Here is a 26,223-nt window from a genome sequence, read left to right on the forward strand (position 1 = left end):
GATCTCCACGTCGGAGAAGTTTCGCTTCTTTGCCGTCTTCTGTTTGTCCATGGCGTAAAATGAGGGCGTGGATGAGGCGGAGACTTGAATATATAGGGGCGTGTTATTCTAATGACGATCGTTTTCAGCCGCCGCATTTATCAAGGGCAGGTATTGCGTACACCTGGATTGCAGAGGTGCGCACAGTTTCATAAATCAGGCGGTGAGAGGAGTGTAAGCATAATCTTACGCCAACATATACACCCGTTTCTACGCAAGATTGATAAATGAGGGCCAATGTGTGCAGTGGGTTAAAGTCTGAATAATCTTGTCTCACCTATAGTCCTCTGTCAGACTGACACTGGTCTCTTCTTTTCGTAAACGGGACAGAGCAGCTCCTCCCTCCAGCTGTAGCCGCACCAGCCTGCTGTCCTCCAGAACAGTCCTCATCAGCTCTCTGTACTTGCACAATAAGATATCTGCCTCCTGCAAACACACACATTCATTACTATAAAACAAAGACACTCCTCTACAGCCGCACACATTCCCACACACCTTATTATTATTACAAATCGCATCTACTGTTCTCACTGAGTAATATCTGTCCTGTCGCCAGCATAAACACAGATACACCCCATCATTATCTTCCTGTCTTGCAAACTCCCTCGACATACAGAGTAATACCTGCAGCAGCACACATTACCTGTCCTGTACACACTCTCATGCACAGATGTTCATTATTATTAAATGTTAACTACACCTCCTTCATCTAATACCAGCTCACATTTGTACTCATTAAATGATCAAATGAGCTTAAGCTACAGTACAGTGTAATACGCATAACTGCCACACCGCCTATAGGTGTGTGTGTGTGTACTTGTACTGTTGTACTTAAAACTAGCTTTTATTGATCTCTTAACAACAATACAACACTTGTCTTGCAGTTTATATACTGGATCCCTTTGGTGTGATACAGCATAAGGACAAAGCAAAAGTTCCCAAATCCACTGTAGAAACGAATAGAACAGTAGTAAAGCAAAACAGCTTGTCTAGGCTACTGACATGACTGGAGTTATCACATATAAAATGTACACTATTGTTCAGTAGATTTTTTTTTTGTCTCAAATATCCATCAAGGCTGAATTTATTTGTTAAAATCACTCTAATATGCTAATTTGCAGCTCAAGAAACATTATAACTGTTGAAACAGCTTCATATTTTTGTGGAAATCAAGATACATTTTTCAGCAGTCTCTGATGAACGTTTAAAGAAACTGCATGTAAGAAACATATTTCAATTAATCATAAAATGGCCCTGATATCTCACTAGACATTAAGAAATCATGTTAATTTCAAATACTTATATCACTGACAACAGTAGTCCGGCTTTTAAAAGCTGTTGTTGCAGCCCTAAACTGATGTTGATGTTGACTTGTGATTTGGCCTGAAGCTCCAACCTCCACTTATTGACCAATCACAAAGTCAGTAGTGTTTCAGCATCCGGGTTGCCAGATCTGCTCTAGTTATCACAGCTGCAGATACAAACATTCCTGATGGATCATGCAGCCTATCTGGCAACCTCGAGTCAGGGGGAGGGGGATTGGGGATAGTGATTGCAGTACCAGTATTGGCCACAATCTTACATACACTTCCTTTAAAACAGTATTTTTGAAAGAGAAATCTTTTTTTTCTCCACTTTTGATCAATTGAATGAAATGGGTCCTTGCTAAATAAAGTAATTTCTTTAACTAAAAAACACATACCCCAAACGTTTGGCTGGTATTACCACTATTAAATGATTTTATCACAAGTGGTGATACTATTTATTTATTTTAACCTCTTTTTGGGTGTTAACTTTTTCCATCTTAGAAAATGAAACCACTTCTGAGAATGCTCTTACTAGTAAAGAAGGCTAATAAATTAGTAAAACTAAATTAGTTAAAATCTATGTGTAATCTGTAAGGGTAGTGTTTAGGGTGTAATACTTTTTTTAGGGTGTATGTGTCTATTTGAGTGTGAACCACCCAAAAAAGATGGCAATGATGCAGATGGTGGTCTGGCCACATTATGCGGAGTCTATGAGGCGCTAATAATAAAAGGTTAGATTATATCGAATAACCTCAGGAGCCTCAACAAAATACTTTTTTAAAGTGATTTTGAAAAAGTCCTTAAAGTGATAAAAATCTCATAATTACTGCCATACGTTTACACTCTAATTAGCATGTGTGTGTGAAGTTTGATGAAACTGTAGAGCAATTACATGAATTACAAATGTCAGTGGATGTTTCTGTGTGTTTTAAAGCCTATTTGTAGTTTTGTATACAGAACTGCTTTAAAACTCTTCATAGACATTGTATATCAAACTATTAAACAGAGAATGAAGATCTCTTTTTTATGGCTCTTAAATTTAGATTTGTGGTGAAAATACAGAAAAAAGAGGGGACAAATTTAGATTAATGGAGGGAGACAGAAGACAGACAAAATGGCAGAGAGATGACAGGCCGAGACTTATTCTGGTTTTCTATTAATTTAACATCTAAGCGTCACTGTTTTAGCATTCAGCACAAAGCCAAGCAGAAATCCATACCCTCATCCACCAGACTCTTTCTGCTTCTCCATTCTACTCTTTAAATAAACCCTTAGTAAGTGATTTTGAAGATGGCTGGAGATAAAAACTCCTCTGGGAGATCATTACTTCTCCTGAGGCCCTGTTTTTTCCCCAGAAGCCTGTGGATAAAAAGCTCCAGCGTGACCTCAACTGACAGCCAGAGGTCAACTCAGTCAAAGCCTTGACACACTAACCCCAACCACACACATACTGAAGTCTATTTTCCAAAACTCAACATGTCTTTTAAATAGAAGTCTTTAAATCACTGTTACTGGGCACCAGTGGCGCTGCTGTACTTCATGGAAACAAAATAGAAGTCCCTCAGACTCAGAATAGAAAACTTCATTGCCATGGGGATGCCCTCCTGAGGCAGAGTTCACTGTAAGAACCAAGAGTTTAGGGGCTCAACTGGTTCTTGGGCAAACAACCTGCAATATATATTCCTGTAGCTCAAACAATAGAGCATGGCAACACCAAGGTCATGAGTTTGATTCCGAGGGAATGCAAGAACTGATACAAATGTATACTAGAATGAAAAGTAAGTCGCTTTGGATAAAAGCCTAAATAATTCATGAATGCTCTTTCATTCCTGACGGCTGGGACAAAGCTTTTTTGTTTTGTTGTACTTCTTTTGGTAGAACTGCTTTAGAAAAGTATTTTATTGACTGTTGCAGTACCTCTGCTGTAGGTGGCAGCACTGTGGACTCCAGTTTGCTGATGGAGTTCTGAAGCAGGTTCACAGCATCCTCACAATGGCTGGTCAGCTGCTCCAACCTCTGAGATATATCAAAAAGAAATGTTTAGGTTAGGAAACGATTAGAAAACAAAATCTAGATTACTCGACAAACAGTTGTGGGATGTTGTACATCAACTAATATATGCATATATCTGAATGCACATCAAATTATTTATATCGTAATGTGTCAAGTATATTTATGTGACTTTTGGCTGTGAATCTGGCTCAGACTTTCTGTCTACAAATCAGTTTAAATACTCAAGGCAAAAACATGTTGTGTATCCCAGCCTTAGTTCTAGGAATGATGATGATGATTTTCTCACCATTCTGAAACAGACCCAGCTGCTGTGGGAATAAGGGAAAGTGCCTTCAAACTCAGTGGGGAGTTGAGCGATGTCCACGTGCTTATAGAGCGACTTCAACGATGTCAACAGCTCCACCTGACAAAACGCAAAAAGAATGCAGAACACAACCGTCATCAGGTCTTAGCTTCTGTATTAAAGGGGGCAAATATGTATTGTAGTGCCATCATAAACACTTCAGCTATTCTAATAGCTTAGATAGATGTCTAGGCTAAATTATCAGTACAGCTGTTGTGAAATTCTCAACTGAAGCACTGTCCTACGTAGCTACAAGAGTCTATCTCTGGTAGTCTCATTACAGACACTTGTGTTTTAAAATAGCCATCTATTTCTAAAACAGAGCAGAGTAACTAGGTGAAAGCAAGAACCTTGTCAGTGTTGGTGGTGGATGTTGCTTATAATGACAAAGGTGTTAGAGGATTTCCTTTAACTAGAAACCGTTAGTAAACTGACATTAGTCTCCAGGACCAAAAGGTCAAAACCATTTCCTCTTCTATAGAGTAAACTATGGATATATGTTTGTTTTTTATCCTTCCTGCCCTCATTAAAAGCAAATCACACACCACATATCATGTGGCACACCATGTAGTTATTGTTTGAGTGTTACCATGGCTGTTAAGTCATGGCAGTTACAGGTGATGGGTAATGTTTGTGCGTTACCTGTATAGAAGAGGTTTTCTCCATGCGTAGCGCCAAATCTCTGTCGGCCAGCAGCAGTACTGTATGGATGCACCCCGGCATGTCTTCCTGCTGAGATTCAATAGACTATAAATCTTAGACAACACCAAGAATTACACATTTCACTCATAGTCCTATTGACCAATACAATTATTTTATAGCTATTTATGATCACTATTACAAAGTAAGAATAATTACTGAATTGAAACTTTCACAATAAGATCAATAACATTTAGAAAATAGAAAATAGTGAATTTTCATTTAACGCTTCATTTAACTATGCATGTACGTCATTTAAAAAACGTTTTTTAAGGTTACATAACCTAGCAGACACTTTTTCTGTCATGCGCCCAAGAACCACAATAAAAGCCTTCTGTCAGAGTATGTCAAATAACAAAAGAGCAGAAAAACAACACTGCGTAAAAACAGACCAGAGAAGTCTATTATGCCTTTCGAAAGTTGTTTTTGTCTGTTTCCTTACATGTCATCATGCATACTGATCATGCACATATTATCCTGCCATCATAGCCACATCAGAACAGAAGAAAAAGAAAATCTCTGCTGGAATGAAACAATAGCATATTTACTAAGGAATGTTCCAGAAACATCAACAAACTCTTCAGGGCTGAGACATATTTACTGCTGATATTTATTGCTGAAGTTTTTTTTACTTTGCATTTTGAGTGTATGAAAATCATGAATATATGGGTCAGGGTGAGATTGGGTCAGGTTTCCAGTTTTCCAGTCATGTAGGGGCTGATGAGAAGGAATGATTATTACGTGGATTGTTTGAAGTAGACAAAAGCCTGGCAGACAACAAATTATTTACCGATAAACTAAACTCAAACCTGTCATCACAATTCTAACAACTCTGTTCAAAAGTAATTTTTTTTACATACTTCAATTCAGCAAGGATGCGTTAAACTGATCAAAAGTCATAAGACAACAACAACAACAAAATCATGAAAAATGTATCATGGTTTCCACAAAAAAGCAATAATAATCTTACTGGCCTCAAACTTTTGAATGATATTGTAAACCAGGTGAAATAACAATGGTTTTATGTTCTTTACAAGACTTTCATCCTGAAAATGTGAATTAAAACTGCGTCTTATCTAAGGTGTTACTATTTTGCTGTTGAATCAGTTTATGAGGTAAAAGAAAATCAATTCCTTTGTTGGCCATGGTTTAAAATTATTTATTTGAATACAAAAACCTGAGGGAAAAGTGCAATTGTCAGCTCAAAAGGACCTCTATGTGATGATAGTGTCAGTGGAGGGAGGAGAGCCTGCGGCTGTAAATTGAGGACCGGTCACTAAGCTACTGCATTCATTCAGACAGACCTCATCTGTCAGTGTTAGCACTGACCCTGAATACACTGAAGGGCATTCAAACACGTGACATTCACATAGTTTAGCATTAGCAGTACATCATCGAGAATCTCCTACACTTTCAGTAAATCCACCTTTTCCACAAGAAAGCATTTGCCTGCTGTCCATCATGGGTAAGAGATACAGATGGAAGATTAAAGAAATGAGAAACAAATGAACTAAGGAAAGGCAGCTGTTTTGAAGCTCATATGAGTAAATAAAGACAATGAAAACCTCTCAAAGAGACACTGTGCTACTCAAAACAACAATGTCATTAAAAACATTCATCAATTTTACTCTTCTAATGCTCATGTTTATCTCTATCTGACTCAGGATGTTTAAATGGTGAAGTCAGCATTGGCACACCCTCAGTCTGTCAGAGTATGGCAGGTTTCTGGCAGAAGAAGAAAGCAACATTAATCTGCATTAAGGTCCACAGCACAAACTCAGTCTGGAGTCACTTCCATTAAATGTGCTCAGGGATCATGTTCCTGCATTATCTCGGAGGCATTACTAACTGGCTTCCTCACATCACTCATGTAAATGATTGCTGAGGTGATTCTTCTACAGTGCAAGGCAACCAGTGTTGGGTAAGTTACTTGGGTAAGTAATTAATTAATAGTAACGAATTCTATAATAATCTCTGAATAATCTTCAGTAATGTAATTAGATTACTGAACAAATTACTCTCTCTTAAAAGTATTTAATTACTTATTACTACTTTATTAATCAACCTCTAACCTCTTAACCTCCAGCTAAGTGATTCAAGGATAGACATGAAACGCCTCTTTTAATAAATTAAAATAAATAATATAAAACTACATATATTATTCTCATTAAAGGGTTACTTCAGCGATTAGCATATGGCTCTCAATCAGTAGAAACCCTGGAGTATATTCGAATGATCGTGGTCCCCCCAGCTCATTCATGACGGTGAATGTAATCTTACTCCTTCAGAGTTTGTGCTGTGACACTCGCGCGGCAACTCACTCATTATATTGAACAGACCCGTTCAGTTTTTAATTGTAGTGTCTGTTCTCTAACTGAACGGATTTTGTGAAGTAGAACGCGTTGGGAAATTGATCAGTGATTCAGTAGCTGTGGCTTTGGGAGTGGATTCGTAGGGCAGCGAAGCATTCTGGGAATTGTTGTCTTTCATCCCCAAGAGACAAAAATACATTTTCTGTCTTTTCTCAGTCTAGAAGACACCAAATTAAAAAATAATTTCATATTTCTACTACATTAATGACACAATTTAAATACAGATTCATCTTACCAGTGCTGAAGTACCCCTTTAACTGACCAAACTATTACAAATGTGAGAAGTATACATAAAACATGCATTTTAAAGTAACTTTAAATTTTGATGTTAATTCCAATATTGTATTATATATATATAATTGTTCTACAGTCTATAAACAGTATTAGTTAAATTACTTTTGAAGTAACTCTAAAATTAGTTTTTTTTTACAGTTTCAATTATAGTAATTAAATTACAGTAACTAATTACTTAGTAACTAGTTACACCCAACCCTGAAGGCGACAGAGATGAGATAAGTCATCTACTAAAAGTAAATGTATATAAAATCTGAAAAGATATGATGATGTTCTATACCGCCACCTTGGTCAGTTTATTTAGTTTATTTATTTATTTATATAGCACAATAAAACAACAGTTGCTGACTATTGTGCTGAACATACAAGTTTTATAAAAAACAAAACAAAAAAACAAAAAAAAGACAAAATAAAATGACATGCAAAGACAAATTACATACAGAAAAAACCAAGCTCATATTGACTCACATATTGTAAGCCTTTCTGTAAAAGGTAAGTTTTAAGTTTTACTTTAAACAAGAATTCTGTAGAGATTAACCTAATAGATAATGGTAGGGTAATTCCACAGTTTATGACCGACTATGGCAAAAGCCCAGTTTCCCTTTCTTTTTAAACACAATCTATGAACCTTCAATAGCTTTTGATTTGATGGAAACATATAGCAGATATGTTAATAGTCACAAGTTCAGATATACAGGAAGGTGCCAGCGCATTTAAAACTTTAAAAACAAAAAGTAAAATCTTAACCTCTATTTTAAAGCACACTGGCAACCAATGCAGACAGAGTAAGATGGGGGTAATGTGCTCATATTTGCATGTGCCTGTAAGAAGTCTCGCAGATGGATTCTGGACTATTTGCAAGCAGTTAATATAGCACTAACTAATACCTATATATACTGAATTACAATAGTCTAAACTAGAAAAATATAAATGCGTGAATTACTCTCAAACTTAGAAAAAGAAAAAAAATCTATTGTTCAAATAAGATTTGAGCCAGTTTAATGCATGACCTTGAATACCTGTACAATGTTCAAGACGAGAAATTAAAATATCATGATCGACCATATCAGAGGCCACACTCAAATCCAACATAAGATTTACGACTGACTAAATAAAATAAAATATGTTTAATAATTTTTTAATAATAACATATTTTAATAATAAAATATCATTCAACACTCTTAAAAGAGCAGTTTCTGTACTGTGCTTGGTCAAGTAAATAACTACTAACAAGGAAGAATCAAGGGTCTTTGTGTTAGAAATTGATGCATTCTGCAAAATAACCAATCCCAGATGAGGAAACGAAAACCAGCCAGGAGTCATCTCCCTCTCTTCTAATCTCATGTGGCATGTCCTATTGTGTAATTGTGTGTGAATGCAACTATTTATTTCCACAGCTGGGAAATCACAGTTAATATTTATGATGTGCTGCTTTTATTTGCATTGTTTAGCCAATAATGACCGATTCCGTCGATGGAAACTCTTCTCAAAGGTTTACTTTGAGGTTTAGTTTACAAAGCTCTTCTGAATTCCTCAGTAGCAGATGTCTGGTTGGGAGTTAGATTTAAATATCAATATTTATGGCAAGTTTGCATTCCATTTCTTTTTGAAGAAAGTATGAGAAAGGAAACGCCTTAAGGATGTGAACTGTATGTGACAGTTCTATCTGTGTAGGATTCTCTAGAGGATATGAACAAATGGTAGACTGTATGTGTGTTATTATAAATCATATTGTGAGGTTGTTCTTACCTGAAGGATGTTGAAGGCTTTAAAGAGGGCGGGGACTGGAGAACACCTGCGGGCATCCACCAGGACAGTCAGTCCCAGAGCACTAACTTCCTTCCTGAGAGTCGAATAAAAGTAATGTGTTTGATGAAGAAATGTAAATAAATAACATTCAAACATTTATTGTTCTAAATGCAGATTTTAGATTAGAATAATTTTCTTGTGATTCAAATAATATTAAACAATATGTTTTTTCCCTCTGTATTTTTTATATGCAGCCAGACTTCTTTTAAAAACATTAACAAATCTTATTGACCCCAAACTTTTAAACTATAATGGGTGTACCTGAGTGTACTGAAGAAGTAAGCCATGATCCGCACCAGCTCTCCACTGTTGCAGTTTGGATTCAACCAGATAGTGTTTCTCAATGTCACGGTCACAAGGGCATGGCCTGATTTATCTCTTGTTCCTAAAATTAATTTTAAAAGTTGAGCTAATGGATCCTATTGATGGCAGGACCATACAAATGACATTAGAAGCAGGCCCTCACCAGGCAGGCAGAGCACTCCTGAGCTCAGGACATCAGGGTTGATGTAATAGGCCTCACTCTGGACAGGCTGGGTCCTCTGGGAGATGGGCGGCAGTGGTGGAGCAACTGCTGAGAGGTCCTTATTCTGGGTTTTAGCAGACAGGTGGCAAACAATGCTGTCTACTTCCTGACTGGATGCTGGAATATGAAAACCGGTTGGAGTTATTTAAACAAACACCACTGGTACACACACACACACACACACACACACACACACACGTACACACACACACACACACACAAACAAAGAAAACAAAGTAACAAAGAAACCCATTGGAATACTGACAAGTCAGTCTACAGTCTTTCTTATCATTAAAGACAATTAAAGGCAAAACGCACAGCTTTAGTCTTTAGTAATATCAGATAACTTTGATATGATCAGTTCAAAATAGTGTTTACTGCAATGTTTGATCAATCAGAAACAAGATTGGATTTCACTGAGATTCTTACTCGCTGAAGATAATCAGCAGCACAGCCTAAAGATGACTGACTGATAACTACATTTGGCTCTAAACCTAAAAAAAGCTAAATCTTTGGGTCATGAAACACAAAGTTATTAAGACTCTGAAGACTTTTCACATGACGGGTATCTTAAAGCCAGTAGGCCCACATTCTCTGAATCCCTAGAAGAAATGGTTGAATGGAGCATAAGCATTTGCCCAATCTGTACCATCATGCAGCTCTTTGATGAGAGGCCTCAAATTAATCAAACACACTCTCCTAGCGAAATTGAAAGCATTCCAGGTATCATCCTGTGCGTCGATCCATAGGGCAGCTTGGATCTGTGCCCCATATACCTGACAGCATGATAGGGCTCAGAGATAACCAGAGATCAGCTTCCGACAGTCATAAAACAAAAGTTTCACTTCACTGAACTGCCACGCACTGCTGCTGCTTTGCAGAACATAGATACTGAGATCAAAAACAGATGAGATGGAGTCCTGGGAGATCGAGGACTCGTAAAACAGCTTGCACGAGGACAAGGAAAACACGTATAAATTGCTCTGAAGCATTATCTGGCTGAGATTGCTATACAGTATTTCAGAAGGGATTTGAGCTGGAACAGAAGTTAGCTTCTGAGGAAAGAAATAAACATAATGGAATGTTCTATTTCAGTTAGATAAAAGCTACTAAAAAAATCAACAAATATGGGGGGAAATTAAGCTTTTTACCCCTATTTTCCTTTTGCTTACATTCTCCTCGCCAGAGAATGCTTACATTGAGGAAATAGACCATTTGAGCCCCCCGAGGAACTGAGTGTACCCGAGACAGGGCAGAGCAAATAGGGTCTTGGCTTCACACTCTCTCGCAACAGTCTGAAGAGTTCATTCTGGGCCATACCTTTCAAAGTTCATGCATTTATTCTCCTTTACATCTGATTTTCTTTTCTTTCTGATGTAGCTGCGGACCCAGGATAGTCAAACCATTAGGGACGGCTCTAAAACGTGCTATTTAAACTGAATATATTTCCATACAGCAGACAAATTTATTATTTTTATTGTGATATAATGAATGTGATTATGTGCTATCCTATTAATGTGTATACTTTATGTGCCTATTGTTAAGATCATACATTGGTAAATGGAATGGTCTGGCTGATCAGTCACAAAATCAAATGTTGCTTACTTGTAGAAACTTTACTGAGTTTAACCATACTATCATCTAGTCTTTAGTCTTCCATCTGCCCAGCTCATCAGCTCTCTCTTTCACAGACTGTATTCTCATCAAAGTCTCTACTGCTTTTCAAGAGGTTTTATAGATCTTAGAGAAGCATTGTCCAAAGGTAATTTTCCTTTCAAAACTAAAAATACACCCAGCAAACTGCTGACACTGAAGATTTTTTATGTTTTCATTTTTAGTCTTTGCAAAACCGAAGAGCAGACTGAATCTTATTCACCTGAAACAGTGGATTAAGAGTAGTATAAACACCTGAAATCCTCTGAAAATGGAAAAATGATAAATAGAATAAATGAAAACAAAGATAAGCAGATAAGCTTACTTTTAATGTGTATAGAGGTAATATCTATAGTAGCATTGTAGTACTGAAACTGAAAAATGTTTAGGATTTGTGAACCACCCACTAAGAGAGAAAGAATCAGATCTATCATAGTCAAACTACCACAACAAACACACCATCATTTCTTCTTTCTGCTGTTCCTATCTTCAAAGCAGTGCACCCCCACCGGTTCTCCATTACTTAAACACTCCATCTATAACCCGAACACACCACACTTAAACATCCCCCTCTGCTTACCCCCTGCAATTTCAGAGGTCCCAGAGCAGGGATTGTGTTCAGGCCCACCCACATCCCCATATCTCATATATCTTTCTTCACACCTGCACCACACCTGAGCCATGTGTGCACATCCAAAGCAACCAAATCCTCTGGATGAAGAGGAAGAGGAGGTGGGACACTGACAGCAACCAGTTCAGAAACCTATGATATGGAGAACTAAACAATCTGGCGGATGATTTTTCAAAATCATCTTTTTTTTTAGGGAAAAAATAAAACAAAATAAATTTAAAAAGCAGAAGAAATGCGGTATTAATGTGCAAACAAGCAGTTCCTGATCACACACCAAATACACTTCATCTGATATCAGCTTGACTCACTGAATTTTTTTCCCTAAAATAGTTTAAGCTAAACGAAAGCAGGATTGAGTTACTAAAGTAGACAAAGCAGAAATCCTGCACATGACCCAGGCTTCTCTTTAACTGTTTCCTTTAGCAGGTCAGATGTGAAACAGCGTCTATCTTGGACGGTGTTCAGTGGAATTAATGTGTCTAAATTTGAAAACAAACTGTCTAGAGGCCGGAATATGACCTGCTACGAAGTGAGTCCTTGTAAAGCACCGAGTCTTAGCAAAACCTCCCACGCTTTTCTTTCAGCCTGGAGAGAAAGGCAGCTCTATCAGGTCGTAGCATGGGCCATTTGAGAGCCATTTGTAACTTGTCAGAGGCCTGAATGTCGAAACGCCAGCACTAGTCAGCTAATCTAGAGTAAATATACTAGGTGGACATGGCAATGAATGAATAATGGAAAATAATGACTCACTATAGTGAACTGCTGCAAACCATAGAGACAGTTTGTGAAGTAGAACAAAAATCATACATGAAACCACATTAAAAGTGAATAATAGAGGGGATTAACCGAATTAAAATAGTTATAAAAGTGATAACATGAGGAAGAGGATGAAACTGAAAGTGAATGAATGGAGTCAATAAAGAAGAGGAGAAGGAAGAGAAGTAGGTCCTTCATTAGCTGATGCAGTGAAAGAAGTCTTTGGACATCTGAAACAGGTCAGAGTTATCTGAGATACAGAGTTACATGTATCTGTTAAGATGAAGAAATTGGTAAGGATAATGAAAAATGTTAGGGGAAAGTGGGAGTTTAAAAAGAAAGAAGGCATGTGGATAAAGTAAAGGGGAGCGGGATGGACTTTTCAAAGATGACTCTACCTTGCTCTTCCTCCTGATGGTAATGGGACTCCATGTCTGCTTGCTGCTGATGCTCTGCTGGAGAGCCATTCACAGAGGAAGTAACCTCATCCTCTTGCTTCTCCTCCTTTATCCCCCTTCTCTCCTCCTCTTTTGCTTTTTGCCCATCTCGTTCGGTGGTAGGTGTGTCCTGAGTGTGCATATGTCCATTTGTGTTTGGCACATCTGAGGCTAGATCAAGGACTTGAGTGCATGCTGACTGGACTCTATTTTCAGAATAGCTGGTCACTATGGCCTCCTGCTCACTCACAGTATTGGCCTTGCTCTTCGCTTTCTCCACCCCATGCTCTTTAACATTGGTTGGTTTCTTCTCATCTGTTCCAACAGAGAAGCTGCCCTCCTCCTGAACTTGAACATCAGAGTCAGACTTGGGCGTGGTATCTACTAGACCTGTTTGAGCAGTCTCAACTTCCTCTGCCCTACAAACTGCTCCTAATTCATTCTCCGTCTTGCTTTCCAACACGCTAATGCTTTTCTTTTCTACTGTTTTTGCCTCCTTACAAGGCGTCTTTCCCGCTACTTCTCTTTCTGCACGTTCTTCCTTTGTCTGGAGTTCCAGCTCTGTCTCGTTGTTTCTCTCCTCAGAGGATTCTGTCCTCACCTGACCCTGTGAAATGAGTGTAACTGTATCCTCCCCAAGCGCTGTGGTGACAGAGGCAAGGGCTACCTGTTTGCTTTGCGGAGCAGCCAAAACAGGCCCAACGTCTTCCACTGGACTAGGACTATAATCACCATCAGATTCATTCTTGCCATGGCTACTTTTACTAAATGTCTTATGGTCCTCTTTTACAGCAGTAATATTATACACTTTCTCAGGTGGCGTATGGATGTGAGTGTGTATCTGACATGGGCTGTGATCTGTTTGCTCAGGCTGTTTCTGTAAAGACACACTGACAGCAAGAGGCTCAGAGAACACTCCACTGTTCTGCAGATCACAACTGTCTTCCAGGCCACAATCATCTCTCATCTGCTCAGATCCGATCTCTGCTTTTGCAGTAGGATCCGACACAAAGAGTTCAATATTATCCGGAGAAACTTGTTCTGAGTTTTCACTCTCTAAATTACCTGATAACATTTCCTTCTCTGGTAGTGATGTACTCGTTATTTCGCTTTCTAGTTGCTCTGCGTCAACTGTTTTGCTGTCTGGTTGTGATATTCTTAGAGACATTTCGTATAGATGTGATGTGTTGGGTGGTTTGCTGTATGGTGAAGATATGCTAACTAGTCCACATTCTAGTTGTGATTTGTCGAATGGATGGTTATCGGGTTGTGATGTGTTTACTGGTTCAACTTCTGGTTGTGATGTTTTGAGTGGCTCATTGACTAACTGTGACATGCCGACTGGTTTGCTCTTTGGTTGTGATGCACTGACTAAATTACTGTCCAGCTGACATATGCTTACTGGTTCAACTTCTGGTTGTGACGTTTTAAGTGGCTCATTGATTAGCTGTGACATGCCGACTGGTTTGCTCTCTAGTTGTGAGGTGCTGACTAGTTCATTGTCTAGCTGAACTGTGCTGACTAGTTGTAATGTGCTGGTTAAATTACTGTCTAGCTGACATATGCTTACTGGTTCAACTTCTGGTTGTGATGTTTTGAGTGGCTCATTGACTAACTGTGACATGCCGACTGGTTTGCTCTTTGGTTGTGATGCGCTGACTAAATTACTGTCTAGCTGACATATGCTTACTGGTTCAACTTCTGGTTGTGACATTTTAAGTGGCTCATTGATTAGCTGTGACATGCCGACTGGTTTGCTCTCTGGTTGTGAGGTGCTGACTAGTTCATTGTCTAGCTGAGTTGTGGTGAATAGCTGTGATGTGCTGGTTAAATTACTGTCTAGCTGACATATGGTTACTGGTTCAACTTCTGGTTGTGAGGTTTTAAGTGGCTCACTGACTAGCTGTGATGTGCAGACTGGTTTGCTTTCTAGTTGTGATGTGCTGACTAAATTACTGTCTAGCTGACATATGCCTACTGGTGCAACTTCTGGTTGTGTTGTCTTAAGTGGCTCACTGACTAGGTGTGACATGCCGACTGGTTTGCTGTCTGGTTGTGAAGTACCAACTAGTTTACTGTCAAGTTGAAATATGCATAGTTCATGTTCTGTTTGAGATATGCTTACTGGTTCAATGTCTAGTTGTGATGTCTTGATTGGCTCACAGACTAGTTGTGATGTGCTCTCTAGTTTGCTGACTGGTTGTAATGTGCTGATGATACAGTTGTCTAGTTGTGATGTGATGACTGGTTTACTGTCTGTTTGTTTTGGCATATCAGATTGTGGAGCAGTATCACAGTCAGACAACTCTCTCTCAGACTCATGCTCAGACACACTATCACAAGAGGCTGTACCTGCAGCAGATGTGGGCTTAGACTTGTCCACCTGCTGGAGCGGATGCTCTGCCTCTGCAAGAGCAGTGGGGGTTAAGATCACAGATTGGCAGGTATCACTCAGGTTTTCCTCAATCAGCATGGCACACACCATGCTCTGTGAGCATGCACCATTCTTCAAAAGACTCTCCTCTGGCTTGGCTTTAGGCTGAGTGGAACCAGCAGTCTGCGGTTTATGTAGATTTCTGTAGTTCATACTAATGGCTTGAGTGAGAGAGCCCTTCTGTGGGGAAAAGCGTGGTAAGGAGATATCGGCTAACTCCACATACTCTCCCTCTGAATCCTCTGCGTTGCTGCATGAGCTCTGCTCACTGCTATCTCTATTGATCTCACTGAGAGCAGGGAGGAGCTTAACCCCCTTGCTCTGACAGTCCATTTCTGTTGATTGGTCCGTGGAAGTGTCAATAAAAATCCTACATTGTAAATCCTCAGGGTTGTCTTCTTGATCTACATCGGAGTCCCTCCCCTTTCTGTCCGTAACTTCCTTTGCCATTCCTCTACTTCCGCCTTGTTCTGTAACTTTGGAGGGTCTGCTGATGAACTCTGGGTGAACAATATCCTCCCATGGTACCCTAAAAATGTCATTATCCGCTGATAAAAGACAGTGTTCCAGGGCGGCTCTTCTGACCACACTCCTCTCCCGGTTGATGGATTCCAGCCAGTCCATGGTGAATAGAGAGGTGTATGCTAGCTCTGGTACATTAAGCTCCTCCACATGCTGCCCGCTAACTGCCAGACACTTCACAGTGATGCGTGGGGGGCTTTTGGGCTTTGGCGTCACCTGCAAGTAGAAGTCGCTGGGCCGTAACACACGCCAGTCCAAAGAGGAGAGCTGGATTATAACCTTCTCATGAATACACAGTGGCCAGCCTTCATGACGAAAAAGGAAACCACAGTATGGGAACTGTAGAGAGAGAGAGAGAGAGGGAACAATCAGTCAGGCAATCAATCAATTTTAATTTAACTGTTGTCAGTTACAAAGAAAGACTCAATGGACACAATTCAGACTTCTCAGAAAGAAATACATTCCAAGTTTCAATATACTGCTGTAAAATCTAGCACAACAGAGCTAGAGGCAGAAATCTTTCAATGGGTCATTCAGCTAAATTATTATATTTGGCACATATAATTTTCAGGACTTTAAAACATGAAGATAAGACAAATTGGCTATTAATATTTTCCATTTTTCCCCATTCTATGCACAAAGTCGCAAGAGTGCGATAACTGGATTGTTTTGGTTCATTCCTCTAGATGATAAGAAAATTAATATTGTCTCAAAACAGCATAAATTTAGTTTGCACACATCCAGGGCTTGACATTAACTTTTTTGCTCACCAGCCACTGTGGCTAGTGGTTTTCCAAAGTTACTAGCCGCTCAGCATTTTCACTGGCCACAATTTATATATATATATATATATATATATATATATATATATATATATAATTTAATATGTATACATTTATTTAACATCTGTAGTTGTTTGATAAACATTAATGACAGACAGGTATTTAATTGGGCTGCTGAATGCATGGATGTAATATTTGTGACACATATTAAGTTATTACCCACCTGTTTACATACACTTAAGCCATAAACGACAGTGTTCATGCGATGGACATTTTGACATTAGTGTGCGAGTGTATTTGACTATTCAGGAGCAAGGAGAACTGATCCCGCGTGCGAGAGAGCGCGCACGCAAGAGAGCGCTTTTGTTGTGTGTAATTCAGCGCAATTCCGCCTATCTCGCCTTCACTAAGTTTAAAGAGTTGTAGTTGAATTGTAGCCAATTTTGTGATACGACGGTCTTGGCATTTCATTTAGCTGTAAATTATATTCAACCCACCAAAGTGGCTAGTGGGAGTGGCTGCCGTACCCGCCACAGCTGAAATCTACCCGCATTTGGCGGGTGTTAATGTCAAGCCCTACACACATCACATTTATACAGTCACACACATAGACATTAATTTAATAAAAAAAGGATTATATTTTCATATTATTAAAATTAATATTATGTACACACTGCAGTGTGAGTGTGATTGCATCTTACCTATACAGTGAGGAAAAAAAGTATTTGAACACCCTGCAACTATTTGAACTATTTTGCAAGTTCTCCCACTTAGAAATCGTGGAGGGGTCTGAAATTGTCATTGTAGGTGGATGTCCACTGTGAAAAACATAATCTAAAAAAATAAAAAATCCAGAAATCAGAAACACAGTTTGAGCTCCCTCCAAAGATTCTCTATTGGGTTTAGGTCTGGAGACTGGCTAGGCCACGCCAGAACCTCAATTTGCTTCTTACAGAGCCACTCCTTGGTTATCCTGGCTGTGTGCTTCAGGTAATTTTCATGTTGGAAGACCAAGCCTCGACCCATCTTCAATGCTCTAACTGAGGGAAGGAGATTGTTCCCATAATCTTGCAATACATGGTCCCAGTCATCCTCTCCTTAATACAGTGCAGGAGCCCTGCCCCATGTGCAGAAAAACCCCCAAAAGCATGATGCTACCACCCCCATTTTTTCACAGTGGGGATGGTGTTCTTGGGATGGTACTCATCATTCTTCTTCCTCCAAACATGTTTAGTGGAATTGTGACCAAAAAGTTCTATTTTGGCCTCATCTGACCACATGACTTTCTCTGGATCATCCAAATGGTCAATGGCAAACTTAAGACGGGCATGGACATGTGCTGGTTTAAGCAGAGAAACCTTCCGTGCCATGCATGATTTCAAACCACGACGTCCTAGTGTATTATCAACATTAACCTTGGAAACTGTGGTCCCAGCTCTTTTCAGGTAATTGACCAGCTCCTCCCGTTTAGTTCTGGGCTGATTTCTCACCTTTCTTAGGATTATTGAGACTCCACAAGGTGAGATCTTGCATGGAGCCCCAGTCTGAGGGAGATTGACAATCATGTTTAGCTTCTTCCAATTTCTAATGATTGCTCCAACAGTGGACCTTTTTTCACCAAGATGCTTGGCAATTTTTTTTTGATCTTGGCCATGTTAGTAGTTGGATTCTTACTGATAGTATGGGGTGGACAGGTGTCTTTATGCAGCTAATGACCTCAAACAAGTGCATCTAATTTAGGATAATAAATGGAGTGGAGGTGGATATTTTAAAGGCAAACTAACAGGTCTTTGATGGTCAGAATTATTGCTGATAGACAGGTGTTCAAATACTTATTAGCAGCTGTATTATACAAATAAATAGATCAAAAATCATATATTGTGATTTCTGGACTTTTTTATTTTGATTAGATCTCTCACAGTGGACATGCACCTACGATGACAATTTCAGACCCCTCCATGATTTCCAAGTGGGAGAACTTGCAAAATAGCAGGGTGTTCAAATACTTATTTTCCTCACTGTATATGTTTGTATGCATGTATTTTTGACAAACAACAAATAAGTATTTGTTGACCTATGACTTTGACTTTTGAGGAAAATATGTACCAGTATTGCAAAAAGTAAAATACATGCAATACATTTGTATAGACTAATACAAGTAAAGCTTTGTAAAAACAATATGTTATCATTCTGCCACTATGTTTTTAATTAATGCAACAGTGAATAATACAGATATATCACAAGGGCTTAAAGTCGGAAGGGATTACAATAGACTCTTTCTTGTTGAAGGCGAATGCTTCTAGATGATTGACTGAGACAGTTTGGACAATAAGCCTCTTTTTATTGTAATTCAGTTTTAGACAGAAGGCCCTGCAGTCACTCTGTACCGCGTTTCATTCATTCGAATGAATTCTACAAAGGAAGTGGGACACTAAAGAATGAGAAAATAGCCTTGGAGTCCCGAAACAACGCCACAGTTCAGAGTTTCTTCCTATATGCCTTGACAATTGTGTCACAGGCTTTAATATTGACCGGCTCTGTGTAACTTGATGCAAATGTGCTTTCGGATATACCAGCAATGAAATGAATATTCTCCTCAAGTTGACTACGGTCGGCTGAAAATGACCCGTATCCTTTGAAAGGAAGAGCAGGGCAAGGGAGGAAGGAGGGTTGGATGTCCTTGCGCTGATGGTAGGGGTGGGGGGGTGGGTTGAAAGGGCTTTTTATTCACAGAACTCTCAGTTTAAGCTTCTGTTTCCCATTATTATATTCTCATTCACCTTCAAGCTGCAGCCCCCACCTACACAGAGGAAGAGACAGACCTGGAAATACTCCACTGACCCCAGGTGCACCGAGTAGCCACTGTTCCCACAGGGTTCACAAGAGAATAAATGCACATATTGACACGCACACACAGACAAATTACAAAAACCAAGACACTTAAGGGGATCTAAATTAACTGGTAGGGGTCCTGTTAAAATAACTTTTCAGGTGCACACTGAAAAAAAGATCCACTGGTCTTCTCCACTGGTGCTGGCTTTCATTTATGAAATGCCATTGATATTTTTATTTGTGTGAGCACGCAGAGCAGAAATGATGAATAATTGTGAGGTTTCTCTGTTGTCAGAAACATCAGGAGTCATAAAGTGCGTTTACATGCACTTAAGACATTTGATTTTGATCAGACTAAAACCGCCTTTTGTATCATATAAAGTGTCATATAAAGACATCCTCATTAACCAAAACCATTGTTAGTCCAACTTCACAAAAATGAGACTTGACTGACCTAGATGAGCTACAACTGTAGCTTGACTACACACATGAACATGAACATGAAAAAAAAGAAACATGCTGCAGCTCGATTATTCATGCATGTGTACATAAATTAGCAAGGTCATCTAGTCTAAGTAGATATTTTCAGCAACGTGAGATTGAGTCCAGCTCTTTTTATTTCCTGATCGCCATCTCCCCATTATTTCCTGTCTCTCCTTGTCACTTAGAGTTCAGCATGCTGTGTATGCAGCATATGGGGGTGTTACAAAGAAAACTGTAACTAAGGAACCAGCAGCTGAAGTCGAGAGTAAAGAACGTGTGTGTAGACAGCTGTGTAGAGCATGTGAGTGTACGTATCTGTGCTGATCTGGCTGGGAAGGATCCCAGCACTCTGCGACGCAGATATGACTTCTGGGGGCTTCTTTTCAAATAACCAAAACATGAAGACCTAACACAAGCATTCAGGCCAACAGGCTTGCCCTGCTTTATGTTTTAACATAAACATGTATGTGTGTTCTGGGTACACCCTCATAATGACCAACGATGAGTGGGAGCTCAGCTAACAAAACATGACACGGAAGAGGACATGACAAAACACAACAAGAAGCCAACAAAAAAAGCATGAACAAAATATGGCGGCAAATGTTAAGATGAGATTATATGGCAGAATGAGTGAAGCAGTGAGTAAGAGATAAGAAAAGAATGAAAGGGAAATGTGTCATTCTGTTGAATGCTTGTGAAAGCATGTCTATGTATTTTATTATAGTGCTTTATTTAATATCACAGCATACATAATAAATGCTCTGGAGTCAGATACACAAATGATTAGGCAATGTTTTACCTCACTATCGGAAAATAACCTGAATTATTACTAAACGCAACCTTCAGTACTGTTTAAATTTTTTTTTAATAAAGTTTAGCATTATGAATGAATCAATCAATCAATCAATGAATGGGGAATTCAAGACTCACGCATGCATCTTGTTGAATGCTCTGAAGGATGTGTTTAGCAGGCACTAGGAAGTCAATGATGTAGCGCAGCCCGTCCCCGCGGTATGTTGTCTCGACCACGTCTAACACCTGGCAGAGCACGGTGGCCGCAGTGGCTTCAAATGGAGGGTAGAGAGCGGAGAGCGTGCTCTGGATACAGCTGTCCAGAGATTCAGAGTCCTGCAGAGAAACATACAAACACTTAGAGGAAGCACTAAAAACCTTCTTAATTACATTTTTTGGTTACTGAACACTAATACAAACAATGAAAATCCTAGATGATCTCATGACGCAACAGGTCATCCTAACTGCTTGAAACCCAATATGCTGCCCATCAAAACATCAAGATGGCATTAAGTCCTACAAAGACACATTGACTGACACACTTCTCAGGAAGTGAATCACCCAAGCCTGGTCTTGTCTGTCAATACTCAGACCAAGCTTTTTTTTCTGCAGCGTCCACACGTGTCCTGAAAGCAGCTGATCAGCATCCCTGGTGGTCTCCATCAAGAACCTTTCACTCTGAGAAGTTCACAGAAGAACAGCAGCCGACGGTGAAACCTGACTCTTAAAGCCAGAGCAGGGAGCGACCAAAATGCAGCTAAAAATATCAGGCGCTCCACACTTTAGGAAATAGGCCTCTAGTCTAACTTTACTGTGTCTATTTGCACTTCATAAGCATGAACTCTTCCTCCGCCGTTCACACTTTTGAGGTTGAGCTTGGATAGTGTTCTTAATTAATGAGTTGTTGGTTAATTGATGTTAATCTTTTAACCAACTGAGCTTATTGATTCTCTGCTGATTAGTCAATATTAGCATAAATGCATTAATTAATCATGCAAAGAGATGGAGAAAATGTTTGTCCATACATGCGAGTCCCTGCATGTCATATCACGTCTGCAACACAAACGTGCTCCACTGACTTACTTGAAAAAATAAAATGGGCTCAACATAATCAGTTTTGAAGAATTTCTTTGTAAATAAAGATTATGTTCACTGCAAACAGTATAAAAATCTACTGTCAATCTTTTATGATCATCTCAACCAACAATCATGTCAGTGCTCGCTTGGCTAACATGCAGGCATATTCACCTGAAATCTCACCGTGACCAGTGTGGACTTGAAGTACCCCGTGCCTTTGTCTTGTTCACAGTCATCAAGTCTCTTATAAAAGACTTGTCACACAGCATTTCTAATAACTTTCACCATGTGGCCCTATCTTAACTTTCTCTTGTTCTCTATAAAATACATTAAAACATTATTGAATTGTTTATTTTCACAACCATTCTTTTCCAGTATAGTATCAATAAACTCATTGTACAAATGGCATCCAAACCACACAACTGCATAAAGCAGCTCTACCCTACCAAGTTTCTCATGATGTACTACTTACAGTACCACCACTTATGACCTCACAACACTACTCAGGTTACTAAATATCAAAAGTTCAGTCAAGCATATACAGTGACTGAGGCCTGTCAGCTAGGAGAGATGGATGAGAAATTCCGATACTGCTTTAAAGACTTGTGATACCTGTGCAGAGACTGTATATGCTTATGCAAATTTGGAGATTGTAATTTAGGGTAAGATTGTACCGATATATGACATATTGGAACTATAGCAGAGCCAGAGTTAAAGTAAAAGTTAAAGTAATGTATATATTTATGTTGAGAAAAAGATAGGAAACATGGCGCATTTGCTAGCTAAGCAGATGGACAGGTGCACTGTGGGTAGATATTGTAATTCCACCAGCATTAAAGAGAGGATAAGAGATTAGTGAAGTCATGTAGGAGGACTGAGAAAGACCTTCTTGCATACAAAACAGTAATAGTCACAAAAACAAAGTAACAGAGAGGTTTCCAAAAGGGGTATGAGGACCCAGCCACAAGCATCAAGAGATGATTGGGACACACAATGAAAGAGACTAAAGCAATACAAACTCATTGTTACATTTTAAAATTAGAAATGACATTTCTTGAAAATCATGACGGGAAAAGCAACTAAACTTTATGTTGAAAGTCAGGCTACACAAAACCAATACTACAAACACAATCTTCATAGTTTAAGTTTAAATAATCCATTAAAGTTAATGACTGATAGAGTTCAGCAAAGACAATTCATAATTTTCTCAATATAAAGGGAAGACTAAAGGGAAGAAGCAGGTTAAGTAGTTATATAAACATAACACTAATTAAAATTATAAAAATAAATGCCGTAAAGAAAAAGTGAAATAAAGATGTACAACACTAAACTGTAATATTTTTTAATTTATTTATTACAAAAGAAGTGTCAGAGGTACATATCAGCTTAGAAAGGAGGGCTTTTGAATATTGTCACAAACAGGGGTTCTATTTATATAGCCAATTAAATTGTGCATGCATGCATGCATGCGCGCGCGCGCGCGCGTGTGTGTGTGTGTGTGTGTGTGTGTGTGTGTGTGTGTGTGTGTGTGTGTGTGTGTGTGTGTGTGTGTGTGTGTGTGTGTGTGTGTGTGTGTGTGTGTGTGTGTGTGTCTTCACTTAGGACGAATGTGCTGTGCCATATTGTTATCAGTGCAGTAACCCAGTCAGCCTGGGAACTGAGACTCCCCCACACACATCTTTGGCCACCTGAAATAACACAAAGTATGGAAGTGTGATCATTCTTTGACTCACATTTTGAAGCTCAGGTAAGTGTGCTTATTTTATGCAGATCTCATACATTGATTCATATATGGAGCTGTTAGAACACATACATCCACCTTGTCTCTCTCCAGGTTTCTCCACTGAAAATATTTTGTGATGTCTTTAGATTTAGCTATGAGCAAATAAAAGAGAGTAGTGTCTAGCTTCAAGAACGAGGAGTTCTCAACCAATTATGTCCATTGAGATTTCGAGATGATTGAAGGCAGCAGGATTTTTTTTTTTATCTGGCAGCAGGTTGGCCTTGAGAGCAGGAGAGAGAGGGGTTCCTCTCAAACAGTTTCAACTGAGGTGCCAAGAAGGCATCAATCAAAGAGCAGGCTCTGGAGCTTGGGGAAAAGCTCTCTTGAGGCCCACAAAAATCCTACAGACTCTCCAATGAATAATGTATAACATCATTAGGACCCCCATTTAAACCCGCACAGTAACACACACCACCCATCAACATAAGCAAAAGCAATATCATTTTCCCAAGAGCCATCACTCCAGCTAAACTGAGCAGAACAGTGTCATGGCATGTTGATTAGAGTAGGTTTCATCTACTTGTCATGACAAATGCTCAGTCATGAGTCTGACTGCCTGTAGCGTGTTGACCCAGGAAGGAAGAGGAATCAATGCAGACTTCCTGTCTCAAATAGTGTAAAAGCAAACATTTCCCAGAGAAAGTCAAATATTCCAAATTCCTTCTCCATTTTTACCTTTTAAAGGTAAGAAGCTGCAGCTTAAGCTTTTCCTCTGTGTCGGTGAGCTGAATGGGAGACCCTAGAAGGGCCCAGTCTGAAAGAGGAGAGGGATTTACTGTTAGTCTACAGCAGACGGCTTAATTTCCTCCAGATCTGAATGGCCACACAAGCCGCTCATCCCTCTCCCTCTTTTTTATCACTCATTTTGGTCTTTTCTCTAAAGGCATTAGTTAGACAAGTTGGAAAGATTTGGGTCTACAATGGTATCATTCTGCAAAGATCCATAGTCATGCCTACAGGATAAACACTGCGCCTCATGAACTCGTACCACACTTTGTCAGAGATATTCTGTGGTTTTCTGAGTGTTTGTGGTTTGGAGTCCACATAGACAGGGCTGAGCAGAAAGTTATTTAGCATATTCTACAATGATTTTGGGCTGAATAGGCTCAAATCAGTAGCCTAGAAATCTAGACGCACCCTAGCGGCAGCAAATCTAATCTGCCCGTGAGTGTCGTCTAGCAACTCTCAATACCCTTCTGAGCTGTAATCCCCAAACTCTTGCCGGGCCAATCACATCGTGTATAGAGTCGGTGGGCGGGGCCATAATGATGACGGCCGAGTTACGTTTGCATGCTTGTAGTAAACACAGAAACTGGCGAACGTCTGTCTTTCGAATCAGCTTTGACCATGACTCTGGAAGACTTGGAGTTAAGATTTTCTCTGAGAAAAGAACAAACGGCACTGAAGTCATTCTTAAAAAGGGAAGATGTGTTCTGAGTTTTGCCGACCGTATACGGCGAATGTTTAATCTATCAACAAGCTCTGTTTCACCTTCGTTGCTGTGGTTGGTTGTAGCTTGACGGATCATGTGACACTGAAGACTTGAGTTATGATGCTGAAAATTCAGCTTTGACGCCACAAGAATAAATTACCTTTTAAAATATATTTAAATAGAAAATATATTTTACATTGTAATATTTTTTCCACAATATTACACCCTTGGTGAGCATAAGACACTTAATTTATAAACATAAAATTAAAATAAAAAACCCTCCAAAAGTTTTAGCAGTGTACTGTATGCGTTCTTAGTTTGCATTCTTCAGGTACAGTGTGTTGTGAGAGAATGCAAAAAGAAACCATTCTGGTGGTGGTTGATTGTGACATCCAATTTTCATCTTCTACGTTCATGAATGTATTGTTTATAGTTGGAACTGTGAAATCATGCCTGGTTACTCTTATTGACTGCTGAATGTATTGTTTCCTAAAATATTTAAGAAGTGAACATTTGAAGCATGTTTATGCACTTAAACATTAGAATTCTGTGGAACTTTTTTTAAATGTCACAAAAATGGTTTAGTCTGACTGAAACTACCATTCTGATGTTTAAAGTTGAACCAACAGACTAATGTGCTTGTAAATCTGCTTCATCCAGCATGCCAACATCTTCATCGGAATACATCTTGTCTTAGCGTTGTGTGCTTGTTTCAAAAGCCACGGGATGTGCATTTTATCCTTCAAATATTAAATTATACATTGTGGATGTAATTTGCAATTGACAGATGAACACTATGTTGTTTTTTGTTTGTTGAAAAATAATATCAAAATCTTGGCATGCAAGCTGAATCTAACCATTTCCCCAGCATGTGACAAACCATCTAATAGCAGCTGTCTGTGTCTAGGGATGTCGTTAGGAGGAGTGTTATTTACGGCATGGGCTCTTTTCACTAATGATAATCATGACATGAGAGTGCACGGTACACGGCATTGTTAAATCAAGCCTGTCCCCTTTTAAGATGACAGCTTGGCCTTTGGCTGGACAATATTAGATTACTTAAATTAAGCATCTCTATGGGTCACACTCTTGCTGGTGTAATCAAATCAATTGTATCCGTCTCCAGAGAATCCCTCTGTTGCCTGTTTAACTCCTACAGGACAACATTTTAAGGAAAAGATGGAAAAATATGTTTGAAAAGCATTGT

General features: G+C 39.2%; 1 protein-coding gene across 6 annotated transcripts in view; it reads right to left on the minus strand.

The window, feature by feature from the left end:
- Window positions 1–26,223, minus strand: part of plekhg4 (pleckstrin homology domain containing, family G (with RhoGef domain) member 4) — a 104,167-nt gene that overhangs the window by 36,111 nt on the left and 41,833 nt on the right. For 5 of the 6 annotated variants that reach the window (XM_067440401.1, XM_067440400.1, XM_067440399.1 and 2 more), the window contains 9 exons: window positions 20,863–21,060; window positions 12,841–16,174; window positions 9,343–9,519; window positions 9,138–9,261; window positions 8,817–8,910; window positions 4,345–4,434; window positions 3,646–3,762; window positions 3,264–3,362; window positions 317–465 (listed from right to left, as the gene is read on the minus strand). In XM_067440401.1, coding sequence (XP_067296502.1) covers window positions 317–465; window positions 3,264–3,362; window positions 3,646–3,762; window positions 4,345–4,434; window positions 8,817–8,910; window positions 9,138–9,261; window positions 9,343–9,519; window positions 12,841–16,174; window positions 20,863–21,060 — 4,382 coding nt within the window. The remainder of the gene's footprint in view (window positions 1–316; window positions 466–3,263; window positions 3,363–3,645; window positions 3,763–4,344; window positions 4,435–8,816; window positions 8,911–9,137; window positions 9,262–9,342; window positions 9,520–12,840; window positions 16,175–20,862; window positions 21,061–26,223) is intronic. The other variant, XM_067440397.1, reaches the window with a different exon arrangement.

Source organism: Pseudorasbora parva, chromosome 1 (genome assembly GCF_024679245.1).
Source record: "Pseudorasbora parva isolate DD20220531a chromosome 1, ASM2467924v1, whole genome shotgun sequence".
NCBI lineage: Eukaryota > Metazoa > Chordata > Actinopteri > Cypriniformes > Gobionidae > Pseudorasbora > Pseudorasbora parva.